We start from the raw sequence: 16,411 nt of genomic DNA, 5'->3' as shown, positions 1-16,411 counted from the left end.
ATTACCAAGATAGCAAAACATCACTTTTTTTTTACATATGTTTTTATGAATTGTAGATTTTTTTTTTAGATTCTATTTGCAGTCCATGATTATACAGTCTGCCTTCTAGGCCAAGCATCTTCTCTGTTTCGTTACGGACATGTGGTGATTTTACTTTAACCCCTTAAGGACACAGCCATTTTGTAGCTTAAGGCTCAGCCCGATTTTTTGGATTCTGACTTGCGTCTCTTTATACGGTTATAACTTTTGAACACTGTTACTTATCAAAGCGATTCTGAGATTGTTTTTTCCCCACATGTTGTACTTCATTTTAGTGGTAAATTTTGGCAGATAAGTTTTGCATTTATTTACAAAAAAAAAGAAAATATGATAAATTTTTGGAAAAATTTGCCATTTTCGAAATTCAAAATCATTGCGTTTTCAGGCAGATCGATTTACCACCTAAATAAGTTGCTGAATAACATTTCCCATTTGTCTACTTTACATTTTCATAATTTCTGAAATGTCTGGATAATTTATTTTGACGTCACGCGGCTTGCAAATAGAATATCGCTTTTCCGGATTTTCAGAATTGACTATTTTGGGGATAAATACAGTTTGGAATGAAATTTTACATATTTAGCATCAAAACCCCCTATATAACCAACCCATTTTCAAATCTGCACCCCTCAAGCTATCAGAAACAGCTTTTACGAAGATTGTTAACCCCTTGAGATCTTCATAGTAATTGAATCAAAATGGAGGTGAAATTTAGAATGGTCATATTGTTCCCTTATACGTTCATTTAGCCCTAAAATTTACACATTTCCAAAAGATAAAAAGAGAAAACCCACCATACAATTTGTTCTGCAATTTCTCCTGAGTACAAAGACCCCCCCCCACATGTGGCCGTTACTTGTTTTATGGGCGCACAGCGAGACGCAGAAGGGAAGGAGGGCGCTGCAGCTGCCAGGATTTTAGTTTCCTCATTGGCCCCTTTTGAAGGCTATAAAATTTTCGCTTTTTCGTTATTGGGGCCATGTGATGCCATTTTTTTTGCGGGATGAGATGCTTTTTCCACTGTTACCATTTTGGGGTTTGTATCACCTATTGTTGAAAATTTAGGAACGTTTTTTGAGGACAGGAGTAGAAAAGCATCAATTCTGTACTGGATTTTTTACTTCTTTTTTTTTTTGGTGTTCACCGTATAGACTAATAATCATGTTATCTTTATTCTATGGGTTGATACGATTACGGGGATACCAAACATGAATATATTTTCTTACGTTTTACTAAATTTGTCAAACAAAACCCTAATGTGGGGAAAAATCTATCATTTATGTATTGCCGTCTTCCAAGTGGCATAACATTGTTACTTTTTTGGCTACGGAGCTGGTTGATGGCTTGTTTTTTGCGGGACATGTTGTACATTGCACCAGTATCATGTCGCAGTACATATGGTTTTTTGATCACATTTTATAGCATTTTTTGTGGGATTGAAAAGGTAAAAATCATAATTTTTGGAGGGTTTATAACAGTTTTTTTTTACGGCGTTTATCGTGCGGGTTCAATAATGATTTACTTTTATTCTACGGGTTGTTACGGACGCGGTGATACTATATATGTGGGGTTTGTGTTATGATTTAGACTTTTTTTTGAGTTATATGTCTCTTTATATGTTTTGGGGGTTTGGGGCATTTTTAGTGATTTATGACTTTATTTTTTTATTGAATAACTTTTTTTTTTACTTTTTCACTTTTATACCATGGGATATGAAGAAGCAATCATCTGATTGCTTCTTCATGATAATATTCTGCAATACTCATGTATTGCAGAGTATTATCAGTGTCAGCCTATGCACTTGCATAGGCTGGCACTGTGCCAGTAAGATGACGTCACAGACGCCATCTTACTGGCAATTCTTGCAGGTAACTCTGGGGTCCAGATCGGACCCCAGAGTTACTATAGCAACGATCGGCGCACCCCGAAAACGGTTCGGGGGGGGCCGATCGTGGGGGAAAGATCCCCCAGATACATGTTAGATGCCGCGGTCGCGCTGACCGCGGCATTTAACGGGTTAAGCACCCGCGATCGGAGACAACTCCGATCGCGGGTGTTACACTGGGGTGCCGGCTATCAGTCACAGCCGGCACCCCGTCTTTCCCGATGCCGGTTCGGCTCAGATCTTGAGCTGAACCGGCATCAGCTCAGCGTCCGATATATCGGACGCTGAGCGCTAAGTCACTGCGCTCAGCGTCCGATATATCGGACGCTGAGCGTTAAGAGGTTAAAGTAGCTTTGTGGACATTGACAACAATAGACTTGAGCAGATTAACCAAGGAGAATCTTCTAGGTATGTTCTGGGCAGGAAGGGGCAGTCGATAAGCTATAGCATCCATCATAGGTAGTGAAACTAATTGCGTCAGGGACTCCTTGCATCATATATCACTATGATGCTAAGAGACCTGTCCTCAGTGCTGTGTTCGGTCTATGAAATCCAGCAGTACACAGTCCATGATTCACAGTCCAACCATGGCAGTGTGTGTCTCCGGCCTAACTCATCTTAACCTGTTGCATAAACTGTGTACCTGCTCAATAAGAGCTATACAACAACCTGCAACTTATTTTCTATGTGAACACAAAACACAATGCAATACAATTTTTTCCTAACATACAATATAATCTACAAATAGTCAGTGCAAATGGTTACAAGTTAATAAATTAGGTGTGTATTGGTTCTTATTTCACAATTTGATTTAAACTTAAAAAAAAAAAAAAAAAAAAGACAAAATTAAGACAATATCTTGAGCAGGACATTGCAGTTTACATGCTCCAGGAGTAGCAGCCAGTGTTGAGCAGCAGTTCTTTCAGCTACAGACAATATCTGCATTCCCATCTGTCCAATCACCTTCCACCACCATTGCCACCACCTCCGCCATTTCCTCCTTGGTTACCAGCATCGGACGCTCCAGACATCATTAAAAACAGAACAACGGGGATTATGTACATCCACTGTGAATGAATAAACAAATAAATCAGACATGTTAATCTTGCTGAAAAGTCCTAGCATTGGAAAGAAGGCTTAGAATGCGCAAATCCTTGAGTTTGAAAATTAAAGGGGAGAAAAGGGCTTCTTAAGAATACGTGCTGGGAAACATAGCAACCAATCGCAGGGACTCTTCATATTGTTTAAGGGGAACCTGTCATCAGAAATTGGCCTAATAAACCGCTACCAGTATGTTGTCAAGTAGTTTAGCAGCTTCTACATCATGTCTCTTTCATGGTCTGGTGTGGTGGCATCGACCAGAAAACCAACTTTACAGTGAGAAGTTACTTGGTTTTACGACATCAAGGAAGCGGAGAGTTGAACATTGAAGTTCAGCTCTCCCTGCCTTGGAATGCCCCCTTCACTGTAATTGATAGTCCTCCATCCAAGGACATCACTGACCAGATCTCCTGGAGTGTGGCGCATGATATCAATCACATTAGTGGAGGTGTTCAGAGGCAGGGAGAGCTTCCCTCCCTGACTTTATACAACCAAGTAACATCTTACTTCAAAGTTGGAAGCAGGGCCGTTAATCAAAACGTGGTATAGGAGCTGTTCAGCTGCTTGACAACAGAATGGTAGTGCTTTCTTAGACCCATTTCTGATGATAGGTTCCCTTTAAATGCACAGTGTAAATAGACAGCTGAACTGGACAACACTAGCTTTATTTTTACTGCAGAATCCATTATATTTCTCAATACTAAAACTCTAAGGGCATCCGCACACAAGGAATGGCTGCAGGGTTTACCTCAATGGAAATCTAACAGCCATTCTGCAAATCTCAGAAACCAGACAAAACAAACTTTTTTGTGATACGTGTAATGCCGCACTGCAAAGGTTGATTTCAATACTGTGGTCTGCAGAATTGGCTGACATGACTTATTTGCTGCAGATTTTTTTTCTGTGATATGCGTGTGGGATTGTCAAACCCTTAGACTACAGTACAATAATATTATGTTGTGTTAATTCTGCATGGCAAATCTGCACATAATAGGCAACATAGAAACTCTTAGTCTTTTAAAGGGGTTGGCAATTTATGTATCCAAGAATACAGTATTAAGGTTCTAGCAGGGCCTTTATGAACAGCAATGGCAGCTGATGAGCTAAAAGACATTTCTGATGCAGGAGCTTTGCTTTTCATAAGAGAGCCTTGCAGAACTTTTAAGAGATGGATATTAGTAAATAGCCTAATATCCTGCCCCCCACACGTTTGAAAAAAAAAAAAAATATGAGGTGTCTAGCCCATTTAAGCAATTTTCTTTAACCTTATGTGTTTAAGGGGAAGATTAAGCAGCTCTCCACGCCCTGTCAAATATAGACAGACGGCACAGATTTATGAATCATTTTACAAAAGAATTCTGTTGCAATTTGCACCAAACATAGTCTAAAACACCTAGCACCACATTTATCAAGAGTTTAGACTGTTTTTAGTCACTTTTGTACTGCATCAAAAGGCCACTTTGGAAAGTGTGCATCTCCTTATTTGCACAAAAATGTGCACCAGACAGTCTTCTGTTATTTGTTTTTTGAAGTGATGGAAGATACTATTGGAGGTCTGAGCACAGGATAGAACACATGAACAAAATGGTACTTGCCGTGCTACCCTAAACATCTAACCGATGCAACTTTCCCATCCAGTCATCTTCTTACCGCTCATGACCTGTAGTTTTCTTGAATAAAAATTGTGAAGACCACCACCATTATATGCTAAACTACCACAGTGAAAAGGGAAAGAGAAATGTGGAGACCCCCACCACCAGGACTACTAAGAAAGTTCTCTAACAGCCACGTAGACTAGAGTTGGGGAGCTGAAGTCATGCAAGTTTCTATGGCTGCAGACAACACAATGAAGCAGGAGGAACTCAGAGGTACATTTCTACAAAGCAAAAATAAGTCTGAGATCTGAGGTGCTAGTGAATGGATTACACGAGAATACAATACATCATCAATGTGCCTGCATCATATTGGTCCCACAGTCATCCCACCCTATCGATTCCTGACATCAAAGTCATCATTATTGCTAGGAATCACTACAGTGCAGCATGTCATCATGTTTTCTGTTCAGAAGTCTTGTCGGAAGGAGGCAGTGGCTCCGAGGATCATTGAGGACATGGAAACTTGTGGTCTCAAGTCTCTGGTCACTGTGGAAAGTAGCGCAATTATATTTTGCAGGCTGAATACACTGATGTGAAGTAGGCCTTAACTGTGGATTTTGTAACATGCTACAATAGATCTGTAAAGATCTAATGGTTTTCTATGAAACACAAACGCCTATTTATTAGCGTGAATCCAAAAGAAACAATAAGACCCGTCTCTCTCTGGCACTAGAGTCAGAGAGACAGTCAAGGCTGGGCAGCAATTTGAGGGATTAGCCAGGGTCAGGAAAACATGGTTGCATTTTCCAAATAACCTGACAATAGGTTGTGTCTGGTACTGCAGGTCCGCTCTCAGTAAAACATTGGTTACTGTGCTACAGTCACAGACCCCTGCATGAACCTCAAATAATGGAGAATATCCGATTCCTGTGGATCTCACACACCGATAACATGTTGCGAGATACCCACTAGAAAAAAGTGAACAGGAGGGAACCCAAGAAGTGTGAAAGCAACATCAATAAAATTAGGTCTATGAAATAAATGAAAGCTTATAACTGCTAAATTGCTGTGGCCAAAAGTGTATGTCACAAAATGCAAACAGATTTGCCCAGCAAGGGAATAGCTCCAAAATGCCACCTACTGTCCAAAAGTAGAAATAGCAGTTTCAACTGAACAAAAAGTGAATCTTTTCCCTGTTTGTAAAGGGAATGAGGTAAGTAGCAGTACATGTAATCTACTTACCAAATTATACAAGGTATTTAGTATGTGACTGGAAGTCACTCATTCAGGTTTAATACACTTATCCTAATCTCATTGCCCATTACAAACAGAAAAAAGTTTTGTGCCACTTTAAAAGTGATTCTGTACATCACAACCAGCTGTTACAACACGAATCCACCAGCCCCCACAGGTAGGACAGGTATGACATATCTTTTCTATCGTTCCCTCTTAGGTTTATCCACTACAAATAACCTCCCAAAGTCACATGCAGTTAAGCAGAGAAGAGTCACTTTGTCTGATAAGAGTCCTTCACAGAGGCTAAATGGGAAGTATCCCTTAACACACCTTGGCCTTTAGAGTACCAAGAATCTGAGCCAGAAAAAAAAAAAAAAAGATTAGACCCTTAACCCCTTAGCGCTCCGTGGCAGATATATCCACCATGGAGCGCAGTGACTTCGCGCTCACTGAGCTGATGCCGGCTCGGCTCTGGATCGGAGCCGAACTGGCATCGGGAAACACGGGGTGCCAGCTGTAACTAATAGCCGGCACCCCAGTGTAACACCCGCAATAGGAGTGAACCCGTTAAATGCCGCAGTCATGCCTCTGGGGGATTTTTTCCCTCAGATGATTGCTTGTTCATGTCCCATGGTGGAAAAAGTGAAAAAAAAAAAAAAAATGTTATTCAATAAAAAATAAAGTAATAAAATCAATAAAAAATGCCCATAAGCCCCATAACATATAAAGAGATATAAGCCCAAAAAAAGTCTAAATCATAACAAAACCTCCAAATATATAGTATCACCGCATCCGTAACAACCCGTAGAATAAAAAGTAAGTCATTATTGAACCCGTACGATGAACGCCGTTAAAAAAAAATTGTTGAAAACCTAAATTTTTACCTATTCAATCTTACAAAAAATGCAATAAAAAGTGATCAAAAAAACATATGTACTCCAGAATGATACTGGTGCAAAGTACAACATGTCCCGCAAAAAACAAGCCATCAACCAGCTCCGTAGCCAAAAAAGTAAAAAATGTTATGCCACTTGGAAGAAGGCAGTGCAAAAATGATAGATTTTTTCTCACATTACGGTTTTATTTGACAAATTTAGTAAAATGTAAGAAAACATATTCAAGTCTGGTATCCCCATAATTTTCAACAATAGAGGATACCAACCCCAAAATGGCAACACTGGAAAAAGCATCTCATCCCGCAAAAAAAAAAAAAAGTCGTCACATGGCCCCAATGACGAAAAAGCAAAAATTTTATAGCCTACAAAAGGGGCAACGAGAACTTAAATCCTGGCAGCTGCAGGTCCCTCCTTCCCTTCTGCGCCTCGCTGTGCACCCATAAAACAAGTCACGGCCACATGTGGGGTCTCTGTACTTGGGAGAAATTGGAGAACAAATTGTATGGTGAGTTTTCTATTTTTATCTTCTGGAAATGTGTAAATTTTAGGGCTAAATGAACGTATAACCGGCACAATTTGACCATTCTAAATTTCACCTCCATTTTGATTCAATTACTGAAGATGAAGATCAAGGGGTTATTAATCTTCCTAAAAGCTGTTTCCGATAGTTTGAGGGGTGCAGATTTGAAAATGGGTTGATTATATAGGGGGTTTTGATGCTAAATATGTAAAATTTCATTCAAAACAGTTTTATCCGCAAAAGAGTAACTTCTGAAAATACGGAAAATCGCTATTCGATTTGTAAGCTGCGCAACATTAAAATATATTATCCAGACATATGGGAAATGTTATTCAGCAACTTATTTAGGTGGTAAATCTATCTGCCTGAAAACACGATGATTTTGGAAAATAAACGCAAAACTTATCAGCCAACATTTACCACCAAAATGAAGTACAACATGTGGGGAAAAAAAAACAATTTTCAGAATCACTTTGATAAGTAACAGAGTTCAAAAGTTATAACCATATAAAGCGACGCAAGTCAGAATCCAAAAAATGGGGCTGAGCCTTAAGCTGTAAAATGGCTGCGTCCTTATGTGGTTAATCATTCAAATCGCATCAGGCTTGTGTGTTAAAGAACCAAGGAGGTGGGGAGTTAAAGAGGACCTGTCACCCAGAAAATGACCCCCACCAAATGTGCCCCCCCATAATCCTCTCCCCAGCCAGGTTTAAAAAAAAATGTATTTGTGGTAAGTAGATTTAAACCAATCCGACCTCTTACTAAATAAGAGGTCGGATTCTCGTATCCTGTGTCAGGGGAGTCGGCCTTATTCATAAGGGGGCCGGCCGATACACCCCCAGCATGCCCCTGTCAGCAGGGACCGGTATACACAGCGCGATCATGCCGCACTGACAGTGGCTGCGGGATACACAATACGGGGCATACCGCCGCGGAATACACACAGCGGGGACCTGTATACACAGCGTGGCCGGGCCGCACTAACAGCCGCTGTGGCCGCGCCAGGCTTACACACAGTTGAGATCCGGCAACGATTACTCAATACATGCGATGCTGCCTGCTTCTCCTACAGGACCCCGCTGACAGGGGCGTGCTGGGGGTGTGTCGGCCGGCCGCCTTATGAATAAGACCGACTCCCCTGACACAGGATACGAGAATCTGACCTCTTATTTAGTAAGAGGTCGGATAGATTTAAATCTACTTACCACAAATACATTTTTTTAAAAAACTGACTGGGGAGAAAGGGGCTGGGGATAGGATTATGGGGGGGGGGGTACATTTGGTAAAGGTCATTTTTTGGGTGACAGGTCCTCTTTAAAGACAGACAGAAATTGGATCTTTATCTGCAGCTAATGTGTATAAAGCTTTTAACAGTCTCTATTTGGTTCTGTAGCTCAAAGAACCACAATATGTTTGAAAGATGATATTCTCCTCTTGACACCATAACAAACCATGATTCTTGTTGCAGAATTGGGTCGCTTGGGCTCTCCAGCATCTAAAAATGTCTGATCTCAGATCTTTATTTATATAGTACCCTGATATTCTGCAGTGCTTCCTACATGCAATAGCTTACTATCGGGGAGAAGGTAGAGACAATGATTTTAGATGGGGATGAAACGCACAAATAAATAATGCTGGATGAGCTAGTCACAGGCACCATCTGTATTAGAGAAAACATGATGTATAGATCTGAAATGTGACTCTTCTCAGCTTGTTGATGACATTGAGGAAGAATGTTTAATTGAAGACAGACAAGTATTTACATAAAAGAGGGAAAGCTACTAGGCATCTCATCCCCTACCTGAGGGACTGGTAGATCAGACATGTAAAGGCTGCTGCCAGTGTTTCTATAACTAATAGATTGCTACCAGAAGTTCCTGTGAGCTACAGCAACCTATGCAGTTATGAAGATACACCTTCTTACCCATGTAGGTACTACAATTCTCAGTTGAAGTTTAGATAAATCTAGTGTGTATGTCACATAAGACAAACTGCCACTATAAAAGCTATGGAGTTTTCAGGTTGTACTACCTTTAAAGCCAATTAAAGCAAATTAAAGCCAAGGCATCCTTATGTATCAATTACAAACATAAGTTAGGTCTCAGAGCTCAGAGAAAAAAGTGCAAGTATGTAGAGGAGCATTAGAGAAGGGATAAAGTTGAAGTCAAGTGTATTACTTCAGTTCCTCAGGCCTGCTGTCCTGGCTCCCTTGGTACTTTCGCCGAATTGGTTAACATTAGCAACAGTGCCCCTCCTAGTATTAAATGCCACTGTGAGGAGGGAGAGACAAGACAGGCAGTCACAAAATATCCTAAATGAAGGGTTCATGGACATCATAGGGACCACCTGCTCAGCACCCCATTCTATTAAGCAAAGTGAAGAGCTACAAGTGTACAGCAGCTCACCCTCTGGTGGCGGTTTTACATAGATGACTATTAATACAATTCCTCCGTAGTCATCACTAGAGGAGAAAGGTAAGGTCATTCACAACTACACAATTTCCGAGCCTGAATTCACAGCAATCATATGATAGCTTGACTGGCATCATTGTAACAGAAATTGCTCATTAATCTATAGCTGCAATGTAAACTCCTAGAAAGACTTACATATTTAGCAAAAAAGGATTTTTGTTCTTGGGGATTCTTGGCTTTTTGTGCTTGCTCCATCTCCAAGCGCTCAATGTAAGCTGCAGTCTCGGGCCTAACAAAAGTGATGACAAAGTCAGATTAGAGCATATACCTCTTGATTTAAAAAAAAAAAAAAAATGCAGACAACAGGCTCTGGACTCACATTGCTGCTGGGATGGGCTGCTGAATATAGACAGTGGTGTTAAATTGTTCCAGATCTACATCCTCCACTTCTGCACCACTGCAAGATCCAGGGAGGGTTACTATGGATACTCCCACAATATTACCTGAGATGTCTGAATGAACAGTGATTTGATCTGAGAGGTGAGATTCAACAATGGAACACTGGGCAGGGGGGAAAAAAAAAACCTATTAAAAAAACCACATTCAGAAGTCTCTTCGTACATCTTCTTCAAGCAGAAGGCAGCCTGGACTGACAGTAGGCTTAATGTGTGAAGGGAAAATAGGAAGGCCACCTAAGAAGTGTCATCAGTATTCAATCCCACACATTGGAGAAGTCAGAAGCAAGGCGACCATGCAAGTGTACAGCAAAGTTTCCACTTAAAGGCATTGATGTGGAGCTGTAAGTCTTAGAGGAGTGATCCCATTTTAGCAAATAAATGTTATGATTTGCATTATGTGAAGTCTCAGAGGTGCACGGTTCATTGGAATCAGAGTATTCAGCTGTGTGTTATAACAAGCCGTGCACCTGTACGACATCACGTGACCAGGAACAGATATCTGTAGAATGACAGCAAGCAATTGAAACAGTAATTAGAAGCTGTTAGAACTTCTATCATCAGACAAATTAAAACATTTGCTGAAACAGGAACAACCCTTTAAAAAACCACCACTACAGACTCTTGGGTCCCCCACCTTTTTGATGATATGCCCATGCATGTAATCACAGATTTTAACCACCCGGGAGTGGGGTCATTATATAAACCAATGATTATTTACTAAAGTTTAATTTTATCTGGATATGTACCCTGCAGCAAATGAGAAAGATTATGGTTTATGATTATTATTTTTCCTTGGCAGAGTCTTGAGTCAGTGTCATGACACAGTATACAAACAATAGGGGAGACCGGGGCGGGGATTCCAACATACACCAACGTAAGGAGTAGTGACATATGAGAAATTCCCTACAATGGAGCTGAGTAGTGTAAGGCCACCTGTCAGACTTTCTACCAAGTTTTTTTAAAGTATGCTAAAAATAACAATGAGACATTAGTGTAGCAGTTTTGCTATAAAATTTTGGACAGAAAACATGCCTTAGTAAAAAAAATAAATCCAAATACATGTATACATACAGATCAAAGTGATACAGCAGTATGCCTAAACTAAGGTAAACATACCGCTCGGACAAATGATGTGACATACTCATGGGATTCTTCAGTAACTCCTAATTTACGAGGGATTCGGATTCTGTAAAGTCCATTTAGATTGGCAATGTCCTGTCAGCCATAAAGGAAGAATCATACATTAAATGTCTCAAGCAGATCACAAGACTGAATAGAGCCCATTTACCATGGGATGAGGTTTTCTTAAATGGAGCCTGTCACCAGGAGACCCATTTTCTGCACTCCCCCTGTCCCCACAGAGCATAGTACATACACTGCCAAAGTGTTTTTGTATATATAAAAAAAAAAAAAGTTTTACAGAAAAAAAGATATAAGTTATAGTTGTATAGTACCTTTCAATACTATGCGCTCTGAGACTAGGTGACTAGGCACTCGTCACCTGGGAGTGGCTGGAAAGGAGCACCACCCCACCCTTGGGAAACTGCTCCTCCACATGTCCTCTTCAAACATATGAAAACAACCATCACTTGGCTTAGCGACGCCCCATACAGCCAATCCCGGGTGATGGGAGTTATTCATTTATTTGAAAAGGACACATGGAGGAGCAGTTTCCCAAGGGGGGGGGGGGGGACTGCTCCTTTACAGCCATTCCCAGGTGACGAGTGCCTAGTCACAGAGCACATAGTATTGAAAGGTACTATAGAACATCTTTTTTCTGTAAAACCTTTTTTTTTTTCTAATACAAAAACACTTTGGCAGTGTATGTACTATACTCTATGGGGACTGCTAAAATGGGTGTCCTGGTAACAGGTTCCCTTTAACAGGACTTGCCCTTAATTTGTTCCTCTCGTCTTCTGTTAGTTGCTTCTGTAAAATAGACACACTCTGGTCTGTGGCAGGGCCCCAAATCAACGATCCTCTCTTCTTAAAGTTGATGCTGTCATCTATTTTGTATACAAAAAGTATATTTCTATAGTAAGTAAAATAGGCTAAACTCAATGTACATAAAAAAATATTAGTGGTTACAGGCTTGTTGACCGTTTCCACTAACAACTAGCAGAATTGTGAATGTACGTCTCTTTTATTATAAATGCATTCTAACAGATGGAACATTCCGTTACTGGTAGAGCTTGACTTCAATGCTAAACCACTTTATACAACCAGTTTGCATCTCTCTTCAAAGATGATTTTCTGGACGATGCCACCAGGAGGACCCAAGGAAGAAACATGATTTGGAAGGTATAAAGCTGCATGACTGCATATTTGTAGAAGTTTATTAGGTCAATTTCAGCTGACAGGTTAACTTTAAAGCGACATCTACCACCAGATTTAGCAGTGGTAGACCGTCACCAAAGCAATGCTTGTTACCTTAGGGGTTAAGTGCCAGTGCTTATGTCATGTTCCTCCACACCAAATAAAGCACTTTATAAAAAACTGCAAACGAGCCAGAGGTGCTCAGCCTCCGGTAGAATAATAATACACACGCCCCCTTCATCTATATTCACTCCGCCGGCCGCAAGCGCTGCAGATAGCCAGCAACGTCACCTGGCTGTCTGCAAATCTCAAGAATACTACACCTTGCACAGAGGACCTGAGACCAGAGCAGCTGTAAAAGGTCTACTGATCACCTGAGATTTGCAGACAGCCCGTTGACATCTGTTGTCTGCAGCACCTGCGGCCGGTCAGCAGGTTGAAATATATACATGTGAAGATGGCGTGCATATTTTATCATTGGACTGAGCCAGGAGGAGCTCAGCTACAGGAAAGACACATGCACGCCTCCCACTCATTTGCATTTATAAAGTGTTTTATTCAGTGTGGCGGACGTGGAGGAACAAGACAAACACTGTGATGCTTTGGTGACAGCCTACCACTGCCAATTCTGGTGGTAGATGTCCTTTAAGTCTGTTGTGTCACAACCCTCTCCCATTGAGCACCAACACATATCCACCTTTCACTCCAAAGGCATCAACTCCTCAGATTGTATCAGTTTAGGTTTGGCTACTAACTGCTCTCCATATGGGAAAACATCACTTCTGGGGAACACTTTCATCTCCTTGAAATATATACAAAAGCAATTACCAAGTTCAAATGAATGTTCCAATTCCAGGTTTGTTCCACAACTTTCTGATTCTCTCCCATCACCTGCCTAAAAAAGAAAGAGCCACATATAAAATTGACACAACAGTTGCGTGTTTTACATGGTGCAGCAAGTACTGCATTCTCTTACATCCTACATTATCAAGACAAATATACAAGGGCTGATGTCTAAAGTGACAGGCACCAGAAGACACCTCAGACCATAATGGACCCTTGGCATCAGAATACACAAAGCATCAAAAATATTAAGACTTAATGACGATTTCTTCTGAAATATTTGCATTCTGTTAAGGTATAACATCATGCCAGACCTATGTAAATGTGGTAACTCTGTGACTGTACAATACATCCCATGCTCCCATGTGTAGTATTAGCTAGTACTGCACGTCAGCGCCTCACCTTCAGCCTGCAGACATTGGCCTGAATCCCAGAAAGTAACAGAAAAGAGACTATTACAAATATGACCCAGCTGGACCCAACACCAGGGAGCAGCGGACCCCTTAACGCCGAGGACGCGGCCATTTTCAAAAACCTTCTCCGTCCTAAATCGACGGAAGCCATGACAGTTCGAGAAAGCCAACAGCATGCACGCCTGCGCACAACCAGCTTCCGGCTACGGACCACACCATTAATGGCTCACGGGGGTTAGCATGTTAAACCTTGTCGGCATTATTTCAAAACCTTGGTTGTTTTCTGTGTATCAACGACCATGATATGTCTTGTAGAAATCAGCAGAATGTGAACTCTTCGGTAAGTTGTATTGAAGATATAGACGATTCGGAACACTGCACATATGGTACGGTCTGAAGGGGTCGGCGGAGTTTCAAGTCTCGGTATCGTTGTCCTATTGGTGATGCTGACGCTCATGCGGTGTCGTAAGTTTAAAATGTGATGTGCAGAATGTACGCAAAAAAACAAGATTTTTTTTTTTTTAGACGTTCAAGTGAAGAAAACTGTGGGCACAATGCTCGTGCATTGAACACCCCAGGGGCCGTGTTCACACGTGGCGTTGCATTTTTTGACGCATTTGTAAAGACGTTCCTGGTCCATTATCTTCATGTGTTTGCGACCCTTCTGTTTCTATGTTATAACCGTTGTGTTTGTGAAAAAACAAACAAAATGCAACAGAAATTGGAGCGCGACAACTCCGTCATGGTTGTTGCTGAATGTCTTCACCCATGTGTAATCACAAAATTTTCACAATTGTTTTAACTCAAAGTCTGTACATGGCGCTTGGTTTTAAAGAGGACCTGCCATCCATAAATTCGGCACTAGGAGCTGCTTACTAAAGGCCGCAACGTTAGAAGGACAGCGTTACCAGTAACCTCCGACAGGCAGACAGTCATACCACCTTCATAACCCACATATACTTGAGTATAAGCTGAGGCCCCTAATTTTACCACTAAAAACTGGGAAAACCTATTAACTCGATTATAAACCGAGAGTGGGAAATGCATTGGTCACAGCCTCCCAGTATATAGCCAGCCCCCTTAAAGGGGTTGTACGGCTGCAGACATTATTCTCTACTTTCTAGATAACCTACAAACACTGACTACACTAATTCAATGTTATTAATTATTCTTGGGGGTTTTACAGATAATTAGATTGCAAGTTAGAAGGTCAGCAGTGTTTTCTACGCACCCATCTCCAGGGTAACAACAGGTACACTTTTAGCAGCGGTTGCCGTGCATGCGTGGTGGGCACTCAGCGATCCACGGCCACTTGCAAGCGTCAGCCTCCTTTGTGCGGGCACATGTGCCTCACACAATGTCATGCTCGTACATGGCTGCATTACATATATGGTGCCGTATTGAGTCAGGGGAGCCTGCAGAGCATGTGCAGCAGTCGTGCACGCTCCACAATACTAGTGCACAGCACAAGCAGCCAATGGCTGCTGTGCTGTGCATGAGTGGAGTGGAGTATCATGAGACTTGAAGTCCCGATGCAGAGTGCTGCGGCCATCTTGATTCATTGATCCTGGCCTTCAGGAATAAAAAGGTAAACCATTGTAAAAATAATGATTTCCACGTGATTTAAGTGGAAAACATTGTATTGGTATGAGTAGGCGATGTATTTATCACACCCAGGACTTATTTTTTTTGGTTTGGGGACCGTATAACCCCTTAAAGTATACAGCCACCCCCCTTTGCTCTACAGCCAGCCACCCCCCTTTAGTATATAGCCAGCCCACATAAAAAAATAAACTTACATACTCACCTTCCGGCATCCCCGATGCTCGCTGCGTGTTCTCTTCTGTATTCTTTCCGCTGTAACAGCCGGCAGAGACGCGGCCATGCGATCTGCCTGCCGCTGCATACTATGATGTCAACAGAGGCCACATCATAGTATGCGTCGGCCGACAGATCGCATGGCCACGGCCCTGCCAGCTGTTACAAGCACAGAGAAGACAGAAGAGGACCCGCAACGAGCATTGGGGACGCCGGAAGGTGAGTATGTAAGTTTATTTTTTTTATTGACTCGTGTATAAACACAATACCGAAAAGGAAGAAAAATGAGCACCGATGGTAATTTAGGTATGATTAAAAAGGGTAACATGTAACAAGACAGAGTGATAACGCAGCAAGCATATGCGGGTGCTGAGCAGCAGGAAACGTTCAGTGAGCTATAAGGTTATACAAATATAATAAGCAAAGTGCATAGAACTGAACATGCAGTGAAAAGGTATTATTGCATCACAATTATAAGTGGTACACAGACAGCCATAAAACGTAGTGATAATACCTGAAATCCAGTGGCAATAAAGTGCACAGAGGGGCCGCAAAGTGCTCAGCACCTCCCCAACACGTGTTTCGTCCACTCAGGACTTTGTCAAGGGGTGGTGCCAGAAAGGTGTGAGCAGATTAAAAACTGGAGCTGACCAATAGGGATTAAGAACACACCTGTGCAAGATGATGAGATGAAAGGACATAGGAGGTGGTAAGATGTATGGCGCATGTCCGGGGCATGTGCGCCAGGACGGGGAGCGGGACAAACGCATCATCCGGAGCAGTCATGTGATCCGGACGATGCGATGGCCGGCCGGCCGCCCGCACAGGCGCACAGCGGCCACCGGGCATGCGCACAACCACCTGTGAAAGGAAGCACCAT

At 41.8% G+C, this 16,411-nt stretch overlaps 1 protein-coding gene across 2 annotated transcripts; it reads right to left on the bottom strand.

The window, feature by feature from the left end:
- Positions 1–2,270: 2,270 nt before the first annotated feature.
- On the bottom strand, positions 2,271–13,907 carry EMC10 (ER membrane protein complex subunit 10). Of its 2 annotated transcripts, XM_072110369.1 has the most exons (8): positions 13,703–13,907; positions 13,286–13,352; positions 12,035–12,147; positions 11,258–11,356; positions 10,063–10,244; positions 9,879–9,972; positions 9,450–9,542; positions 2,271–2,991 (listed from the first exon to the last, which is right to left on the bottom strand). In XM_072110369.1, the coding sequence occupies exons 1-7, from the start codon at positions 13,862–13,864 to the stop codon at positions 9,459–9,461; spliced, it is 801 nt and encodes a 266-aa protein (XP_071966470.1). In that variant the 5' UTR covers positions 13,865–13,907; the 3' UTR covers positions 2,271–2,991; positions 9,450–9,458. The 2 variants fall into 2 exon arrangements, with proteins under 2 accessions (XP_071966470.1, XP_071966469.1); XM_072110368.1 differs by lacking the exon at positions 9,450–9,542 and having other exon boundaries at positions 13,703–13,906.
- Positions 13,908–16,411: the final 2,504 nt, after the last annotated feature.

The sequence above is a fragment of the Engystomops pustulosus genome, chromosome 6 (genome assembly GCF_040894005.1).
Source record: "Engystomops pustulosus chromosome 6, aEngPut4.maternal, whole genome shotgun sequence".
NCBI lineage: Eukaryota > Metazoa > Chordata > Amphibia > Anura > Leptodactylidae > Engystomops > Engystomops pustulosus.
Note: the sequence above shows the minus strand (reverse complement) of the source record. Positions and strands in the feature narration are given on the sequence as shown.